Consider the following 20,201-nt stretch of genomic DNA (forward strand, 5'->3'; position numbering starts at 1 on the left):
TATACATTATCATGTATACCATCAAGGGCCAAAGTCAGTGTTTGCAAATTGAAAACCCATTGAGCGTAGAGGATTTAGGTGCCGTGCACCAAAAACATTATCGATGCACGAGAGTTGTGGTGATGTTCTTTGGTGTTTTTTGTTTTTTTGTTGGTAGCACGTTGGTCCTTGTCTCTGTGGCGGATCCGTGCGATGGAATCTCTGAGACCCAGTCGTGTGACGCGGCGATCTGAAAAATCTTCTTCCTTTGTGTGCTTAACCCCAGAGGTCAACGCATTCTTTTTTCTTTTCTTTTTTTTTAAGTCGGTCTGCGGCAAAACACAGACAATGGCCTTTTCTGTTGTCCCTCAGACGTTTGTCAAAGAATCCTTCCCGTCCAATTATTCGGCCCTGCTGTCGAATGTAAATATTTTGGTACCAGGCGAGGGCGGGTGTTCAGTCGACAGTGTGTCTCTGTACCACTGTGAGATGAGAGAGGATAACTGTAGGCCTGCGTGGAAAGTTTTGTATTTCACTCCCTACTTGGAATCCTCTCGATCTCTATCCCGGTTGTCAGTTACAGTCACATAAACTTCTTTCAACTTGTTTATTTGCTCGTTGGCTCAACGTCCAGTAATGTGGTGAAGGGAGTTTCAAGGTCCGCGGTAAAACACTCAACTCGAGCATCCCCTTGCACGAGAGGAGACACATCCCCGACACACAGAGTTTGGAGAATAGTTTATTTGAGTCTTAACTCAAACCCCGCACCCCTTCATCAACTCATCGCTAAATCCACCACAATCCGTGGTCGTTGTGCCTTATCTGGAACCTGAGAGCAACTCCCTGCTCACTCCCTCTCTGCTTTGTGTCAGGTTCTGGCACTAGGTCAGTGTCGGACGGGTGAGCGCCGTGATATGCAGGGAACTGGCTACAAAAAAAAAAAAAAAAAGAACAGACAGTTGGACCAGAGCAGAGCTTTGGATTTGGAAAGAATGTGCCAAATAATATAATGTGCCACCTCAAATGAAGTAAGTTAACCAATCACTCCTGTCACGTCCTATTGACCCATGTCATAAGAACAACTCAATAATGAGCTTTATTCTATCAAATATATCAATGTTTTTGCATGAGGATGTTGCAACTATAACCACAATTGTACATAAAAATAATCACGCTCTTATTTGCCTCCCACATTGTGTACACTGTACAACATTGCCATCCTATGGCCAACATGAACTGAATCACGGCACCCTGCTAAACCCAGTGAGGGAGATAGATTTTCTGCAGATGAGCGGTGATGTGTACTCTGATTACAATTTATAATAAAATTGCATATTATATATATGTATATATACATACATACATCTATATGTATGTGTATATATATATATATATATATATATATATATATATATATATATATATATATGCAGATTAGAAGAAAATATGGATGAATGTGGATGTTAGAAATGTAGTTGAAATTAAAAATAGAAAATAAGAACATATAAATATATGTGTATGTATATGTATAATCATGCGTGTGTGTATATGTAAATGTGTTATTAAAAGGTAATAAGTACAGTTATAAATGTCATATAAGCCGCCTCGTCTCAACGCGCGGAAGGGACCGGAAGTCGTGACTCGGAGGTGCCGGAAGTAGCGGAGCAGAGCGTCGAGCAAAGATGTCGCCGTCCCTGTACAATTTTGTTGACGCTAAGGACAAATTTACGGTGAGACGCCCTCCTTCGCCGCCGTTGGCCGTTTGCCTCCTGCGGTCGACGTCGTAACACAATATGCGACCCACTCCTTACGCGTCAATCGCGATATTCCACCACTCCCACACTTTATCCCCCTCGGAGCTGGCGTCGGTAGCTAGCTCCAGGCTAACGGTTGCCGGTCCGGGGGGAACGTTTCCTCCCATTTAATGACGATGATCTCAATCTTTATTATTATTTTTTTTTTGTTGTTGTGTCGAAGGCTTCTGCTGAGAGCGCCGTGACAGAGCGGAGCAGCAAGCCGTTGGTACACTCGTTCAACCAGGTTCCTGGGAAGTAAGTAGCCCGTCTGATCTGGAAGATTTGACAGGAAACAATGATGAACAGAGCGTATTCATCCATCTCCCTGCATCGCTCCCCTTCACAGCGAGGCCGAGAAGAAAACCACACTGGACCAAGCGCTGAGGGGGGTCCTGGGCGATCAGATTGTAAGTACGATATTAAGTACTAGTGAGTAAGTATAAGATTATAACTCTTATGCAGTTGATCTGCTTTGAATTAACAGGGTTAAAAGGGTCATTGAGGTGCTTTAATTTCACCCTTCAAAGTACTGGAATGCCTTGGAAATAACCCCTTTTTTTGTGCCGAAGTTCTTAAAAAACGGTACTTGAAACAAAAGTATAGAAGTGTCTGTATATGTACGTGACGAATAAACCGCTTCAATCTTAACAATAACAATCTTCTGAGACAGACTCTAAATGGATGTTAGGGGAGAGTTTGTGAGATTCAACCGAACGAGCCCGCTTCCTTTACCTTCACTGCAGGTCGAGCAGAAAGCAAGCTGTGATGACTACCTGTCCCTCATCTCTGTCAGCATCGACGCTGTTACAGAAGGTGGGTTGGGACTAAAGGCACGCACTTAAAAACAATAAGCAGTTCATCTCCTCCGGATTGCGAGAAGGACAGAAAACGTCAAACGTTTGAATGCATTTTATCGTCTCCTATATCTGAGAATTCTATAAGCTGGTTAATCTTTGCTCCCGAACAGTACAGAATTGGTCGGCTGGTGCTCCACATGGCATCCGAAGAGTTGAATAGAAATACTTAATGCCGGCGGGCAGCCGGTCTCAAATAAGAAAGTATCTCATTGACCTTGAATTATCTCAATTTCACATATAATATTTGTGGTGGATTGAACCTCTTTTTTTTCTCTCTCTCTCTCTCTCTCTCTCTCTCTCTCTCTCTCTCTCTCTCTCTCTCTCTCTCTCTCCCTAATGCTTGCAGGGATCTGTTCTGCCACAACCCCGTTCCTCTTACTGGGAGACATACTGGACTGCCTTCCCCTGGACCAGTGTGACAAGATATTCTCTTTTGTAGAGCAGCAGGTGTCAACGTGGAAGTCGGTGAGCTGGTCCTCTCTAACAGTTTCTAGCCTAAAACAGTGATAGTGATAAAAGTCCTTCTAGAGAACACTGAAGTGGGGCTGGGTATTGAAATGACTGACCTTAATTATATTGTCAGAATTGCGCTGCTACTACCGCATATCCAAAACGTACATTCTCTGTACGTTTTAAATGACCTTTTATATTCAAACTCCCACTGTTTGTGTCTCTGGTTTCCTCAGAGCTCTTTCTACACTGCAGGGAAGAACTACTTGTTGAGGATGTGTAATGGTGAGCATGGTAGTGTTTTGCGGGGCTTGAGAATGCAGGACACCTTCAGCTGTGTGTGACTCACTTCTCCATCTGCGCAGATCTCCTGAGGAGGCTTTCCAAATCCCAGAACACGGTGTTCTGTGGGCGAATCCAGCTCTTCCTGGCGCGTCTCTTCCCCCTTTCTGAAAAATCAGGTGAGAGGACAAATTGTTTTTTTTTTTTTTTTTTTTCTTTGCTTTGGGAATAAAATAAAAAACATTTTTTTTTTTTTTCCCCCGTCTTAGCCTGCATAGACAATCGAAAGAATGATATTTGTTATGATTTGTACACGTCACCTTATAATCTTGCAACGCGGCTCCGCCTATTAACAACCCTTCAGCTTGAATCCACCAGGCCATTTGAATTCCAGCATGTACTGTGCAATAACTCATGCTGATGTTCCATAGTAACAGTAGAAGCGTCATCACCCTGTTCCTTTTTCTTCATTTCGGCTTTCTTCATTTTTTTTGTTTGTTTTCAAGGCCTCAACCTCCAGAGCCAGTTCAACCTGGACAACATCACAGTTTTCAACAAGAATGAGCAGGAGAGTACGTTCGGCCAGAAGGTACGAAGCTGCGTTTGAGTGACGGTGACGCTGATCTATAACGGTATGGACATGGCTAATGGGTTACTGTGTTATGTAGCACACAGAAGAAAGGGAGGACGGCTTGGAGGTAGAAGAGGGAGAGATGGGAGAGGAAGAAGGCCCTGCGCCGTGGTAAGCCATTTTGAAATGCACCGCGAGTCCCGTCCACATTTCCCTCGATGCGGTTTTCATCCCCTGTCGCTGATATTTGATTTTTTCATCTTTTACAGTTCCATTCCAATTGACTACAACTTGTACAGAAAGTTCTGGACGCTGCAGGACTACTTCAGGAACCCTGTGCAGTGCTACGATAAATTCTCCTGGATGACTTTCGTCAAGGTAACAAACCTCAGAGCAGTTTCACGTGTTGTGGTTCTCTTCTTCAGCGTCGTCTGTAAAGGTTTTCACACAAACAACAATGTTTTATTGTAGTTACTGATATTGACCAAAAAGATCACAAGTGTTTACCCCGAGCCTCTTTTCTCATCACACTTTAGAGCATAAGGAACAGTTGAAGTGTTTTTTACGTGAATTTAATATTTGTGCCTTTTCTTCTTTTTTTTTTTCTCTCAATGTAGTTCTCAGACGAGACTCTGGCGGTTTTCAAGAGCTACAAGCTGGACGACATGCAGGTGTCTAAAAGGAAACAGGAGGAGCGTAGGCTGTCGGAGGGAGATCACGTCTACTTTGCCAAGTTCCTCACGAGCGAGAAGGTCGGCTATGTTTCTTTTTTATTATTAATATTTATTTATGGTTCTGCTCAACTTAGCGTGGATTGGGTTTCAACCAGTCAGATGGGACATTTTTGGCCATCGTATCATGAGGGCAGGATGCTTGGAAACACACAGAAGAAACTCCCTGTGAGGAAATATTGCCACCATTAGAATTTAGTTCTATTCAAATTCTATCTTTACTTGTCTATGTTCTTTGTATGGCGCTTTTCAGGGACACTTTACATCACACAAAACAAAAGAAATTACATCTTTAAATACAGCAATTTTGTTTTTGTAATTTCTACAAAAACAAAATGACATGAAAAGTGTAGGAAGAACAACATACAAATATAGTGTCAGACATTGAAAGCGATTTTAAAAGGTGTGTTTTGAGGGGGAGCTGTGACGTGGTTTCTTTCACGTGAATACGGGAACCCACAACACATACTGTGAAATATACATTGTGATATCTCACGCCCACGCATAGATTTTAATAATTGATTTATTTTGGTGACTTTGGTCCAAACATTTGTCTCCTAAACCCTGAAATTATGACCTGAACACATTGCCAGCGTTCACAAGTAATTGTTACCAGTGGAGGGAAAGAAACGTGTGATAGTAATGTCTTGAATGTGGTCGATTTAAAGGAACTCTGCTCATCCTTGTCGTTGCTGCCTTTTCTGCCCGTTTTCGAATGTAACAGATATCTTGTTTGTTTGTTTATCCCTGAGCACGCATTTGATATTCCGTGTCCTTCTCCCTCCGTCAAGCTGATGGACCTGCAGCTCAGCGACAGCAACTTCAGGCGACACATCCTGCTGCAGTACCTCATCCTCTTCCAGTACCTGAAGGGACAGGTCAAGTTCAAGAGGTGAAGTGGAGGCGGCGTGAGGCCTGGCGGAGCAGCACGTCAAGCGCTCCCGCTCCCGTGAGGTGTAACATCTCTCTGTCTCCTCGTCTTCCAGCTCCAGCTGTGTCCTCAATGACGACCAGACGACTTGGATCGAAGAGACGACCAAACTGGCCTACCAGGTCTGTCCTGTCTGTCTCTCTCTCCGTCTGTCGATCTGGACGTGTCATTCTACAGAGTTTTGATCAATCGAAACTTGAAACGTGATTGAACAAATGCATTTTGTCTACTAGGTTACACTTCTCATTATTATTATTATTATTATTATTTTGTTTTTATTATTATAATTTTTAGTATTTTTATTATTATTATTATTATTTTGTGTTTTTTATTAATTTAATTTTTTTATTATTATTATTGTTATTATCAATCCCAGCCTCTTGTCAGTTGTTGTCCCAGACTCGTTACTCCACTGCCCCTCTCGTCTCCTTTGTTTGTGTCTTGACGTCTTTGCAGCAACGAAAATCTGCTCTTTCTTCTTGTTGCCTGTTTGGAAATGTTTCATACTCAGCCCCGCGACTCTGCTCATTTTCTGTTGTTCCAACATTTTTAATCGGTTGGTAAACAAGTGAAGGTTGGAGCAAGGCAACAATGGATTGGTTTGGCGACAAACTACACACTCATGCCGCTGCTCCTCAGGAGGCAGAACAGTAATTCAACTTAAACCAATGGTCCGGAGTAGAAGTGTGAATGTTTGTTTTAATGGGGTCGTTGCTCATATGAAGATTCGAATTGCATTGAAACTGTAATGGTCATAACAATTAATGTCTTTAAACATTTTTATCTTAATGAAGTGTTAAATGGGTTTGACTGCAGCTGCTGAGGGAGATCCCGCCCGACGGAGACAAGTTCAGCACCATGGTGGAGGTAAGACCCGGCTGCCCGCGCATCTCACCCGCGGTTATTTTGTCCCGGTTTCCTCTGTCGCGGGTTCCAACAATGCGCCTCGTCCCCGCCAGCACATCCTCAACACCGAGGAGAACTGGAACGGCTGGAAGAACGAGGGGTGCCCCAGCTTCGTCAAGGAGAGGTGAAGTCTTTCGGCTTCCTTTTTTTTTTTTTTTTTTTTTTTGCCATCGAGCCGATTTCCTGGCGACCGTTCATTCCTTACGGTGGCTCTCGTTTTTTTTTTTTTTTTGATCCGCCCCTCTCGTCCACAGGGCGGTGGATGACAAACCCAAGAGGCCCACCAGGAAGAGGCAGGCCCCAGAGGACTTCATGGGGAAAGGCCCCGACCGCAAGATCTTCATGGGGAAGTAAGGAGCCTTGGGGGGGAGCCTTACAGCGGGAGGGGGGAGCCGGGTGGCGCGCGCGTGACTGCGGCGCTAACTCCTTCTCTGTTTCCTCGCAGCGACGAGCTGACCAGGCTGTGGAACCTGAACCACGACAACATGGAGGCCTGCAAGTCAGAGAGCAGGTCAGTGCAGCAAGGTGTGTGTGTGTGTGTGGGTGTGCGTGTGCGTTTATATTTATACTTGTTGGTGTTTCCGCGCAGGGAGTTCATGCCGTCGCTGGATGAGTTCTTTGCGGAGGCCATCGAACAGGCGGACGCGGCCAATATGGTGGAAGAGGAGTACAAGTACGTGGGCAGCTCCCGCTCCTCCTTTTGGAATAAAATGTTTGAACGCGGCATGTTTAACACCGGTGTTGTGTTGCCCTCCGCACATCCAGAGTTGTGCGCAACTCCAACTACGGCTGGCGAGCTCTGAGGCTCCTCTCCAGGCGGAGTCCCCACTTCTTCCAACCCACCAACCAGAAGTTCAAGAGCCTGGCCGACTACCTGGACAGCATGGTCAGCAAGCTGGCCAAGGAGCTGCCGGTAAGGAAAGGAGCGGGCGGACGCCGCGTCTGCTCAGTTATTCCGTACGTTGACGAAGGAGCGCGGCGTCACGAGACACTGTACTAAAGCTGGCGTGGTGCTTCCTGCTCCCCTCACGCAGAAGGACATTCCTTCAGAGGAGATCAAGACGGGAGAGGAGGACGACGACGACAACGGAGACAACCTGCTCAAAGAGACCAACGACAGTGAGTTCCAACTGAGACTTCATTCCCTTTGAGTCGCGGGAGATGCTCACTACAAGTATGGAGAACAGTCGGGGAAATAAGCTGCTTGCTTATGGGAACGCTTGAGTTCACCTCTTCGCCGAGAAGATGAAGCTTAATATTTCCAGGTGTTTCTGTGATGTGTGGAGTGCGTGTTGTCATGGGAACACATTAACTGTCATCCTTGGTCGTGGTTTAAAACACCTTTTCTTTCTTTTAACTTGCAATTCTTCCCAGTTTCCACAATTTTACTGTTAACGCGCGGCAAGCTTGGAGCAAAGCCGCTGCACTTTCAAGCATCTCTGGTCATAATAATCCCAAATTTTATTTTTTTTTTTTAAACCTATGAATTAGTCTTCATCATTACGTAGTCTACTTCAAAAAGGAGATTAATAACAATGCGGGTGGGGGGTCATGGTTGGCCCGGTTACCAGCCTTGCCGACACTTTTGTATGGGACTCCCACTGCGGCAACTGCCGTGACTGGACAGTAGTGTAGTGTCACTATCTCTGCGCCGTCTATGTTCTCCATTGACAAACCACTCCGGCCCGCGTGGGTTTTGAGCGTCGCGGTCTTTCCGTCCCCCAGGTCCGAGCATGCAGAGCAAGCTGGTGTCAAACCAGCAGATGGACGACGTGGCGGCCAAGCTGGGCGCCGACTGGAAGAGCCTGGCGGGGCAGCTGGAGATGAAGGCCTCGGACCTGCGGGAGATCGAGACGGACAGCGAGGACGTGGACGTGCAGGCCAAGCTGCTGCTGGTGGCCTGGCAGGACCGGGAGGGCATGCAGGCCACCGTCGACACGCTGGTCAACGCCCTCAACGCCTCAGGCTTCTCCCAAATCGCCGACAGCCTCAGTGAGGCGTGAAGTTCGTCTTTAGGCACCCAAATGTTTTTTTTTTTTATAAATTGTAAATTGAGTCAATCCACAAAATGTCAATTTTAATGTTGTCTTTGCTTTTGAAGCTCACGTGAGTTGTTTTTTTTCCACTGCAGAAAATTCAATAAAGTTTTTGTAATAAATCCAGGCTTTTTTTTTTTTTTTTCTCTTCCTAAACATGACTCAGACACACTTGGTATAACAGTTTATTCGAACCATCTATGAGAAGCTGGCAGTCAATAACTTATTACAGACCGTGGATAGTTACAAGTCTGACAGATCGTGGCAGGGTGAGGATGGAAAACAGCAAAGCATCGTGGGTGGAAAACCCTGAAAACCAATTCCGTCAACGTGCGAGAATTGTCAAGCAAACCCTGCGTCCACCTCAAGTCCCCGTCCTCGAAAACTAAACAACCTCGCCGGGCGAGACTCGAGACGCCGCCGCCGCCGGGCGAGAAGGGGGCTCGGCCTCACGGAGTCGGATTTAGCGGATGCACGAGTTTGTCTAAGTCACTGATAGTCATTGGCCAAACTCTCTGTACACGTGGTTCGATTGAAATGGCGAGAGAGGATTTTGTTTTCTTGCATGACATGAGCACCTTGGCAAAGGCTTTAGAAAATATACAATGTATAGAAAACATCTAATGGAACCGCAGAGCTAGACTTGAAACCTCAGGTGGGGCCAGTCCAAAGATCGCCGTTTTTTTTTTGAAACTCCAGGTAAATATACTCAAAACACCGTTTGACAATTTGTTTTACAAGCATTGGTATCTGTTACAAAAACAAACAAAAAAAAAAAAATGTTAAGGTCAAATTCTTTTTTTTTTTTTCTTTTCTTTTTTTTTTAAAGACACCCGGATTTATTGCACATCTATGCAGACAGTGCTTAGAAATGGCATTTTGTAAGTGTTGGATGTTTCGTAGGTTCGTCTCCTCTGCACCTGCGTCGCGTTTCATTGTTCCTCTTCAAGTAGCTCCAGCCGGCGCGGGCCGTAGAGTAGAACGTACGCTATATGCCAGTCGCCGCCGCCGGACAGCCGCAGGATGTCCTCCGGAGTCACCACGCTCACCTTGTCGTCGTCGAATTTCACCCACTCATCTGCAAAAGTATGACGACAAATTATGAGCGCCGCGACGGACAAGCCGGACATTGCTGTCCGGCGGCCTCTTGTCCAGGGAGATACCGAATTGAGGAATGGTATCCGAGCTAGCGGCACAGTCCACACGGCCAGAGAACGTGGAAATGGAACTAGAATCCAGCGCTGCGTTTTACATCTGTGCAGTCCGGCTCTGACCCCCCCACCGGTGCTACCCAGGCCTTGGCACACCTGCCGAAAAACTCTACCTATTCAAATTTCCCAACACAGGTTTGAAATTACAAATAAATTCAATATTAAATCCCCCCCCCCCCCCTTTTTTTTTTAAGCTGGCGCACAACCAAATTGGAACACAAATGCGGATATTAATGATATAATAACGATATTTTAGTCGGACAGATGGTCCAAATCATTTGCAGGAAAAAAAAAAAAAAAAAAAGAAAAGAAAAAAGAAAGTCACTATATATAGACACGAGAGCCGTCACAAATATTAGATAAATGGTTCGATTCCACGATCATGCGTTTCCATCCAAACCTGAGTGGAATAAATAGAATGGGAATTAGGTCAGTTTCCATCAGTTGGCTTGAATTGAAAAATTAACTACCTGAATATTTACAAATAAATGGCTCTTCTGCAGTAGGTGGACATGTACTATCAAGACTAATATTATTACGTTTATTAAGTAACTTAATATTAAATTAAGGTTTATCTCATACCCCTATGCTATGACACAGTCTATCTGGGATTACACCACATTCTCCACGCCGGGGGACTCCTGCACGGACACTGTTCTTGAACTTCAGCTCGGCGTTCAACACCATCCTCCCGGAACTACCCCACTCGCAGCCCGCTGTGTCTGCCTCCACCCGTCAGTGGATTAGCAGCTTCCCCGCTGACAGAAATCAGCGAGCGAGGCCGGGGAAACCCACATCCTCCGCCCAATCAATCAGCGTCGGCACGCTGCAGGGCTGCTCCGCCTACCAGCGACCGCACCTCCAGGAGCCGCCCTGTTTGACGCCTCAAGTCTGCGGGCGACACAACCGCCACTGGTCTCATACGAGACGGGGGTGCGTCGGCACACAGAGGGGGAGGTTGGACGGTTGGTGCAACCATAACCTGACAGCGGAGTTCGGAAGGCAACCCCCTTCTCCGTCAACCCCTCTGTGATTTGGACTGGACTTGCCCTCGCTCCAAAAATCTCTTCGCTACCAGAACCGGGAAGATGAGGGCCGACCTCATCGCACCCTGGCCGTCGCATCCTTGAGCCCCCCCCCCCCTCTGGAAGGTGCCTCAGAGCACCGCACTCCAGAACCTCCAGACGCAGGAACAGCTCCTTCCCTCACGGCATCACTTTGGAAGCTACAGGGCAATGCCTGTCAAACATTTATAGCCGTACACGCCCACAGCCATTTTCTCCCCGCAATAAATTATTCATACAAATCTTATATTTAGCCTTTGCACTTCATTCACTTGACTGATGTGCATGACAGCACCACTGTTAACTGTAGCCTACTGTAGGAAAACACTACTACTATTGTTGAATCTACAGTACAGTGTGAGTTACTGTGAAACGGGGGGGGGGGGGGGTCAAAATTCCTGACGTGTGTAAAAGCATGTGAGGCCAATAAAACAACAGATTTCGATGATTAATCGCCAACTTAAGTGTCACGATGGTGACGGCGCTAATGGTGGACTTGGTCTACTGGTTCACAGGAGCGATGCATGGATATCGACGCCGCATCCCGGTTCACCTTCTTTCCTCTTCACCCATCCCACGTAGTGACCCGAGGAACTGGAGCGGCCCTGGTGGGTGAGCACCGCCTGCAGGTCGTAGTAGCCACTGTTGTTGGAGCCGAGGTCTACGGAGCACAGTGTCCACGGTGAGAACTCAAATCATGAACACAGGAAGCCGGGGGGAAAGAAGAGGCAGGAGAAAGGAGGAATAACTTGCCGTCGGGGAAGGAGAAGGGCTCTAATTTGGCTTCTTTTGCCGAGTTGGGCTTTTTCGCCACCTGCAGAGCAAACACACAACATGGAGTCTGAGGCCTCCTCCGCACGTGTACAGGTTTTTTTTAAAACACATTTTTCCCCCTAAAATGCAAAAACAATTTAAAACACTCCCATACGTACGCCAGGCCAGTAGGGGGCGACAATCTTGTAAAACGGTATGTCAAACGCCACAGAAGACCACAAAAGCATGCGTATTGAGCGCAGTGATAAGCTCGAGAGACTTTTAAAGCAACTCCATGTTACTTCCTTACCTTAACAATAAAAGCCTCAGAGTCATTTTGATATAACACTGACTTGTAATATGGAGAATGGCACCTTTCATTCCCACCCACCCCCTCTGAACGCCTGTTCTTGCACAATGTAACTTCTGTGTCCGGGTACGAAAACGCAGGAAAAGTGTGTTTTTTCCTGTCTTTGCGGCACTACGTCGCGGGCAAGACGGACCAGTGGTGTGCCGGCGCCGGCGCCCACACCTCAGCCGGCGCGCACCGGCCCCTACTTTCATTGCGCCAGGGGTTTTTTTGTTTCAACCTCTGACTCGCGCGTGCGAGCCGATCCACCAGGCCGAGCACATCTGGTACCTATACCTGTAGCAAGGACCCCCCACGGCTCCCAAAAGTTACAGCGCTGCTTTGATGGAGACGCGGAAAAACAACAAAACCGTCGCCGGCGGGCCATCGCTGTTGCGTTCTATCGGTAGGGGGAATTTAAAAATAAATAAATAACTAAATAAATTGATACAGTATCGCAATAATTTCCCCTTATGGTACTGTATTGATAATCTAACACCACAAATCTTTTTTATTTCGATTTATGGCCGTGACATATAGGCCACGTCCAGACTAATGCGGATACATTTAAAAACGCTGTTTCCCCGTCCACACTAGTGTTTTAAAAAAGGTGGGCAGTCCACACCGAAACGTCAAAAATCCTTCTATTTCTTTAATAGTCATTGCGCAGGAAATCGACGGACGGAACGGAACAAGTTTGCAAGTGCGAAGAAGCAGTGTCATCGTAATGCAGTTAACATCCGAGGTCATTTAGGATTCTCAACACGTCCAGATCACGAGACCAACGGTGAAAACCTGATGACAAATGGAACTATTAATCCCCGGAGGTACATTCAGGCGTTACAGCAGCAACAACAACAGTGCAGTCAGCGACCATAATATTCATAGCCAATACTGTACAGGCACGACTCCAACAAAGTTAACTTTCAATGGAGACATGGGAAACTAATTTAACGACTTTATAATATGTGATTAAAGCCAACAAGACTGACCACAGGTAAACAGAGTGGTCGTGGGCCATCCCTTGTAGGTTCCTGAGGCATGAGCACGTTGACGTCATGACCTCAGTGTTTTAAACTCAATGTGCACTGAAGAAAAAAAAAAAAAAGATGTATTATAAACTTTTCACGATGTCAGATGAGAAAGAAATGAACGATATATTGAAATATATTGCAAAAAAAGAATCAGACTATCATATCGGGAGCCAAGTATCGCGATAATATGGTTTCGTGACATCCCTGGCGATTCCCACTCCTAGAAGGTTCCTGACGCAAGTGGAGGTCCCGACGTCGGCGTTTTACTCGCTCGTACGTATACACGGAAAACAGTGGAGACGGGAGGCCAAAAGGCTGAGAAAATACTACATTTTCAAAAAGTAGCCTTTTTTGGTGTGGACTGATAGGAAGGTCGGAGGCTTCCAGAGGAGAGCGAGGGGTCCATTGTCCTCACCTTTTTCTGTTGCTTCTCCAGCACTTTGTCCTCCATCTCCTTGAATTTTGACCGGAGCGGCAGCATCTTCTCCTGCAGCTCGGTTGTGCACAGCTCGTAGACGTCCAGCATGAGGGGGAACTTGACATCCTACAAAGAAAGGCGCTTATCAAATCACAGCTTTTGTTTCGTGAATCTCAGAGTTCAGGAAAAAAAGATTTGATTAGAATTCCAAAAAAAAAAACCCCAAAAAAAACAACATTTTACATGAAAAAGGCTCCAACACCCATTTAGAGAGGCCCCTCCGTGATGACCGTTGAAATGCGGCCTTGGAAGTTAAATTGCAATAAAGGTTTAGAAAAAACAAACCTTAAGGACTTTGGCATTGACAGACTCCTTCTCCTTGTAGAAAAACCGAACCATCTGAATTGTCAGGTAGGCAGGGATACGACTGAGTTTTGCCTGTCAGGACACACACACACACACACACACACACACACACACACACACACACACACACACACACACACACACACACACACACACACACACACACACACACACACACACACACACACACACACACTCTTAAGGAACATTCACAATTTTCCTCCGCTGAGGCAGATTGAGGAATGCTTCAAAGTAAAAGCTTACAGATTTAATATACAGGGCGTTTCTGTCCAGGGATGGAGACAGCTTTGTGATTTCTTCCTGCAGTCTCTACCAAGATGAAGCACACACACACACACACAGACGTGATAAGATCTTTGTTACCATGGCGACCGACTTCTTATTTGCAAGTTCCTGTGTGCGTTAAGGCCCTGCCGTAGAACTACAGCTGGTCAGACAGAAGAATGGTGTGTGGTACGTACCAGCCTCAGTCCTGTGGCGAGGTACTTCACCTCCTGGTTGATGAAGCAGCTGAGCTGCAGTTGGCTTTCCGTCCCCTTCGTGGGCTCCTCTTCCTCAGACTCTGTACATTTCATACTGGACAGGAGTGTTAAGAACAACTCTGACAGGACTGAACACATCCCTCAAGTCAAGCAGTCTTTTTTTTTTTAGTTTTTTTTTTAGAATCTAATAAAAGGAGGACTGCCCTCCCAATCCTGTAAAGTGAACATGAGAGTCAAACAAAAACATCAAACGACGTGGTCATGATTCAGTGTTCCAGAAGTGAAACGTTACTTTGAAATCTCTATTAATAACGTTATTTTTTTCCTTCAGTCTGACGTTTAATAAAAATTAGTGTCTTCAAGTAGCCAACTTTTCCGGTTTTACGCCCACAATCCCAAACAATGGATCCACATCAGGTCTCCGCTGTTAGTCAACACATCAATCTTAAACAGCTCTTAAATGTGACATTTATTTTAGCCAAGGACTACATAACAATGATCATATTCATATTAACAGCTTGACACAGGAACACTAAATAAACCGGTTCAGCTCAGAAAACCCACTGAAAAAAATCAAACAAAAAAAAACACCACCAACAATAAAGACCGACTGACTTCAAGGATACGTGGTTTCATATTCCACACCAAAATACTGGTCGATGAGGTTCTTCTTTGGCGCAGCAGAGGCAGCTCCGCTTTCAGAGTCGGTCTAATCGGAGGAAGGAACAAGAAACAGTTTCTGCATTTAAACCTTTTGAGCACAAAAACGTACTAATGAATCCTAAAACGCCAAAGGGGGAAAAATAATAAAAATAAATGTATATTCACCTCCATTGGAGTTTCTGGCTCTAGAGGCTCCAATTTTTGCTGAAGGACTCTCATCATCTCCAGCCAGCACTCGTTGGCATCCTGACCGAGCACAGCATGGATATAAATATAGAAACAAAATACATTTCCCCCCGCCTCACCTTTTAATTTGTTTTGGAATTTTCAGATTTGCATAAGGAGCCCTTTAGAAATACAAAATATAGCTCATGGGAGTAACCCAAGACAAATGTTCGGGCTTCTTCCCCTTTTGTGGTACCTTTCAAAATCCTGAACACATTTGATTAGTAAACAGGCTTTTAAAATTCCTGCACTTAAATGAAAAAGCACAGACAAAGCAACAAACTCGAAAAGACGCTTTCTGTTTGGCAAATCACCAACCAATTACTAAAGTAGTTGGGGTTAAGGAAAAGGCCTCGTTTGGCATCGGTGCGGCACGGGGAGGCGGACCTGCTGCAGGTACTGGCCCTGGTCGCCCTTCTCGGCGAACTGGGGGAACGCCATGTGGAGGAACTGCAGCAGGATGATGGGCGGGAGGCTGGATGAGGTCTTGTCCATGGTCTCGTATAAATCACGGAGCGCTGCGAGGGAGAGCGCATTTGAGCTTTTCCGCACGGCGAGGCTTGCGCAAAAATAAATACATAAATATACAAGCAGGTTGAATGGTGTATTTTCTACCTGCTGTGATGTACTGGGATGGCGCGTTTGCCCCTGAGGATCGCAGAGCACCCGAATACCTGGACAGGGGACAAATAGTTTTCCGCAATCTTTAAAACAATGCACTTTCAATGAAGGATTTCCGTTTTTGGACACAAAAACGGTGTAATCGTTCCCTTTTCTCTGGTAATGGAGCTCTCACCTTCTGAGCGCGGCTTTCAGCTCTGGCACGGTGCGCAGACACTGTACGGTGGCGTTCATGTAGCAGGTGTTGCCCAAGTTTGTCAGGCCACAGGGAAGCTCCATCTAGAAAACACACAAGAGAAACTAGCTTCACCCTTCCTGCCAATGTCCAGTCCCTGGAGAACAAGATGGATGACCTCCCAGCGAGGATAAAATTCCCAACGGGATACGAGAAACTGTTGTGTCCTCTTTGACATTTCACTGCATATATGTTAAGAAGTATGTATGTGACGAATAAACCTCTTGAATCTTGCCAACAAAACAATACAATGCATGTTTATATACACATCTAATAACATCGATGCTGACCAACAACACACATTTCATTCTTATGTCGACACAAAAGAGTTGAAAAAACAAGTGTGAACGTTGACATTTTAGCGTCAGTAACATGCATCTCAGTTGAACAATGGTGCCGTTGACGTAGCTTTTCTACCTGAACAAATACGACTAAATGTTTTAGTGTGATGCTCTGGATAAGTATAGTATTCTAATATATACTAAGCCAAACATTAGTGCAGTATTCAAAATCATGGCCGTTTCTCGCACAAATAGCACCGGGTGTTGGATCCAGAGTGGCATCTGGAATGACTTCAACTGGCTAACTACATGGATCACACGCTCTGCACTGTTTTTATTTGGGTTTTTCTGCCGACACATCTTGGTGTTGGCAGTTCTGCTCCAAATATCACATGGAGTTCAACTTTCCTTCTGGTTCTTTCCATCGTTGTATCGTCATGAACACACTTTGTATGGCGTTTAGGGACATGTTCGTTGGTGGTTCTTCCGTTGCTATGTTCCTTAGCACCCTAGATACGAGGGATGCACCGATTTAACGGGCGTACATTGGTATCGCCCGATATTCGCCTTGTTGACTACCATCGGCAAATAAGAAGACATTCGACGATGGTAGTGACCGATGTTTATCGGGTGTTTACCCACACAGACTTTATTGGGCGTGCCGCCCAGGTACATTAATGGCTGCCAAAGTATATTTGGCGACCCATTTTGGCCTTTTTTTTTTAAACTTTATTTATTTTTATATCGGTGCGAGACAACAACGCCATCTGCAATCGATTTTAGAAGACGCGGAGGGCTTTCTGCAGCGCTTCAAGCAGGTAGCGATGCTGCATTCAGGGAAAACATTGGCATCTGCCAAACTGTTATTTAAAACATCGGTACCGGCCCGGAATTTCACAATCAATGCATCCCTACTAGATACTCAACGCACCGCTGAGGCCAGCTGCTCCTCAGTCATGTCCTCCACGAACATGGGCCGCACAGCCGGCTCCTCAGGCAGGGCGTCTGCAGAGCCCATCATCAGTAAGGTCATTCCCTGAGAGAAAAGACAAACAATAACATACAATCACATTTCACAACTTGGACAAATCCTTCAATTCAAGGCTGAACACGAACTTTTAAAAGTGCTTGCTAAGTTGGCAACCATGAATCAGCTGTTGGTGAGAATGGTGTTGTCAATCCCGCCCCATTTTAGAATTTAGTTAAATATGTATTATATAACATTATATAATCCCTAATTCAAGTTTTTCATTTGTCTGACCACTTTCGACACATTAAATCAACGCGCCACGACGTGAGAGTTTCCAAACAGAAGACTCTTTCCCACATGGAATCCGTAACATCGCTGGATAAAAAAAAAAATATCCGGCAAAGGCAGTAGGAAGTCGTTCCCACATTGGCCCCCTTTACAGAAAAGTTCCGTATGGAGTCTGTTCGGACATAGATGACTGTTATGAATACATTACATCATGCTCGCGCGAGGGGTGTCTAATATCACGTGAGACAAGGCAACAAAATTAGTTTTTAGACGAGTGCTTCACTCCCCGTCTCCCCACCCCACGGACCCTTCCCTCCGCTGACTGAGAGGGGACAGAGTCCTCGTCCCCGGACATAATAACCCTAAATCCAAAGTTATTAAATCAGTGTGATAATTTTCAACCTGCCCTACACTCTCTGCCTCCGGAGAGGGAACGTTCTCCACCCCTTCTCCCTCTCCCTGTCTGCTTGTTCCCTCCGGCTCCGTGCCCTGGTGTAGCCAGAGGCAAAGCGCTTGTGCTCCATGTCCCCGCACCGCACCCCTTACTCTAAAAGACACGTCCAGGGTCTGAGTGGCATTTTTGAAAAGAAAAATAATACGATTTGAGAATATAAAGACCTGTCTCTATAGAGACTGGACGTGTTTCAGTTTCTCATCTTTAAAGCCGAGCGCCACGGTTCGGACTCGCCATTTTTCCCCAAATGTTTTTTTTTTTTTTTTTCCCCTTCCCGAAAACAAATCATGCTTTAAATATTTCTATGATATAAATATTCATAAAAACCCACTACTTGTGCTTTATTTGGATTCGGCTCCACCCCTTCTTCACGGCAATGTTACCGCTTCCATTCCCACACACTCCTATTTACAGCCGTTCCAGCAATTTGCCGGAAATGATACTACTTTGAGAGTGGGGAAATTTACGGAACAACTTTTACAAAATATCGACACCGGCTCCCATTATCAAATGACGCCAACAAGGAACATTGCCGGTAGATTTACAGCTTTCATTGTAAGTGGGAAAGGGGCTATACAGAGTTAGACTACGCTTATTTTTTGTGAAGATATGAAAACTGGTTGACAACGGTCCAACCAGACCGCACAAGGCGGTTGCCAAAGGCCAAAATCTAGCTGCCGGGAATGACAGTTCTTGTCAGGCGCCGCAATTTTATCCCCACTTAAGTGATACGTGACCTTACGACCACATCTGCATCGTATTCGACGCGGGCAACAGACGATATACTTACATTTTTCAGCTTGATGTTTCCCCACTCGTCGTCCTAGAATGAAGAGCAGACATTGATCAGCTGGTTTCGGCGACGTCATTAGAACAGCGGTGTCGGGAGACGACCGCGTCTGGGTTTTTTTCTTTTTTTTTTTTTTGGGGTGCGTACCTTCAGCGTGCCTCCCTTCACCATCACCTTCTGCCTCTCGGGCTGAACCCCCGTCAGGGCGAAGAGCTGAGCCTTGAACACCATGGGCGGCTCCTCCGTGTTCAGCTCCACCCCGTCAAACTTCTCCTTGCCCCATTTCACATTTACTACGAGCAAAAACAAACCAAACATCTCCCGTCATGTATGACACAGCCGATGTAAAGCTGAAGTTAAGGACGTCAGTTCAACCAGACACTGGAAAACATGGTTCCCTGGCAGATACTGTCAAAAAAAAAAAAAAAGGAGGATACAGATGTTTTTTGTCCATTGTTTTGTTTACAGTACATTGTCATTTCTTTCTACTCTGTGGTTGATTTTTAGGGTTATTATACATATTGGCAAACTTTTCTATTTTGTTCATTTTTAGGCTTATTGTGCCAATTTCTCTATATAATAGGCTCGTTTTTAGGTTGGACGGATGACGTCAGTCTTTTTTTTTTTTTTATATCACTATTATTATTCCTCTGATCACCCATTGTTCAATGCTGCTGTATCACCGCAATGTCCCTAACGAGGATGAATAAAGTCTGTTTCCATCTATGTCTATTTGGTCCTGGTTAGCCAAGAAGCTGCAAATGCTGTTACTCCCGCAGCTCAAGAGCAGCTAATCATCCTGAACACACAAATTAGTCCCACGGGAGGGCCGGGGCGTCGCTAACACGGCTGAGAAACCAAAATCCCAAGAATTCGAACTAAGAATGACTAAGTGATTATCTGCTAGCCGACTGACGCTAACTAGCATGTAGCTACAGCGGAAGCGGCGCTAACCGACGCTAGCCTGCTAGGCTAACGCGGGCTAAGCTAACGCAGGAAAGTCGAAATCCGGAGCGAACCACGCGTCGCGTTTCGCTGCTCCGCGGCAACGACAGGGCAGGGCGGCGCGGCGCGGCGCGGCGCGGGCGACTGTCACCTGTAAACACGGGCATGATTCGCCGCTGCTGAGCTCCTTGTTTTGCGGTTCGATTCGAAGGCAGCGTCGGCTTCGATCTCCGAGTTCGAACTTCATTCAAACAGAATGACGCTGCAACAACACGCCGGGGGCTGGACGACGCGCTCTGGCGTCGATCGAGCAGCCTGACGTTTGAGAAGGCGCGCGCGCGCACGTCGCAAACGTTGCAGATCAACAAATAAATAAATAAATATTTATTTATTTGACATTTTTTACTGTATTCATATAAATGTAATAATCCGTCTACGTTATTACATGTATACTACATTTAAATAGAATATAAATAGAAATTTGTATGTGAT

At 45.7% G+C, this 20,201-nt stretch overlaps 2 protein-coding genes across 2 annotated transcripts; one reads left to right on the forward strand and one right to left on the reverse strand.

The window, feature by feature from the left end:
- Positions 1–1,644: 1,644 nt before the first annotated feature.
- Positions 1,645–8,655, forward strand: thoc1 (THO complex 1). The gene is made up of 21 exons (XM_080010776.1): positions 1,645–1,709; positions 1,957–2,030; positions 2,122–2,182; positions 2,519–2,588; positions 2,979–3,097; positions 3,319–3,367; positions 3,448–3,543; positions 3,871–3,953; positions 4,033–4,106; positions 4,205–4,313; positions 4,553–4,687; positions 5,458–5,558; positions 5,653–5,719; positions 6,414–6,464; positions 6,557–6,627; positions 6,758–6,853; positions 6,949–7,014; positions 7,093–7,176; positions 7,269–7,416; positions 7,538–7,622; positions 8,229–8,655. Exons 1-21 carry the CDS (start codon positions 1,662–1,664, stop codon positions 8,504–8,506), a joined length of 1,965 nt encoding a protein of 654 aa, XP_079866902.1. The 5' UTR covers positions 1,645–1,661; the 3' UTR covers positions 8,507–8,655.
- Positions 8,656–8,710: 55 nt separating this feature from the next.
- Positions 8,711–19,956, reverse strand: usp14 (ubiquitin specific peptidase 14 (tRNA-guanine transglycosylase)). Its single transcript, XM_080011347.1, has 16 exons — positions 19,861–19,956; positions 18,912–19,057; positions 18,765–18,797; positions 17,194–17,298; positions 15,922–16,025; positions 15,741–15,799; positions 15,513–15,643; positions 15,066–15,146; positions 14,864–14,946; positions 14,217–14,331; positions 13,999–14,064; positions 13,714–13,806; positions 13,366–13,494; positions 11,568–11,628; positions 11,368–11,475; positions 8,711–9,617 (listed from the first exon to the last, which is right to left on the reverse strand). Exons 1-16 carry the CDS (start codon positions 19,874–19,876, stop codon positions 9,472–9,474), a joined length of 1,476 nt encoding a protein of 491 aa, XP_079867473.1. The 5' UTR covers positions 19,877–19,956; the 3' UTR covers positions 8,711–9,471.
- Between the last annotated feature and the right edge of the window lie 245 nt (positions 19,957–20,201).

This window comes from Zeus faber (genome assembly GCF_960531495.2).
Source record: "Zeus faber genome assembly, chromosome: 12".
Lineage (NCBI taxonomy): Eukaryota > Metazoa > Chordata > Actinopteri > Zeiformes > Zeidae > Zeus > Zeus faber.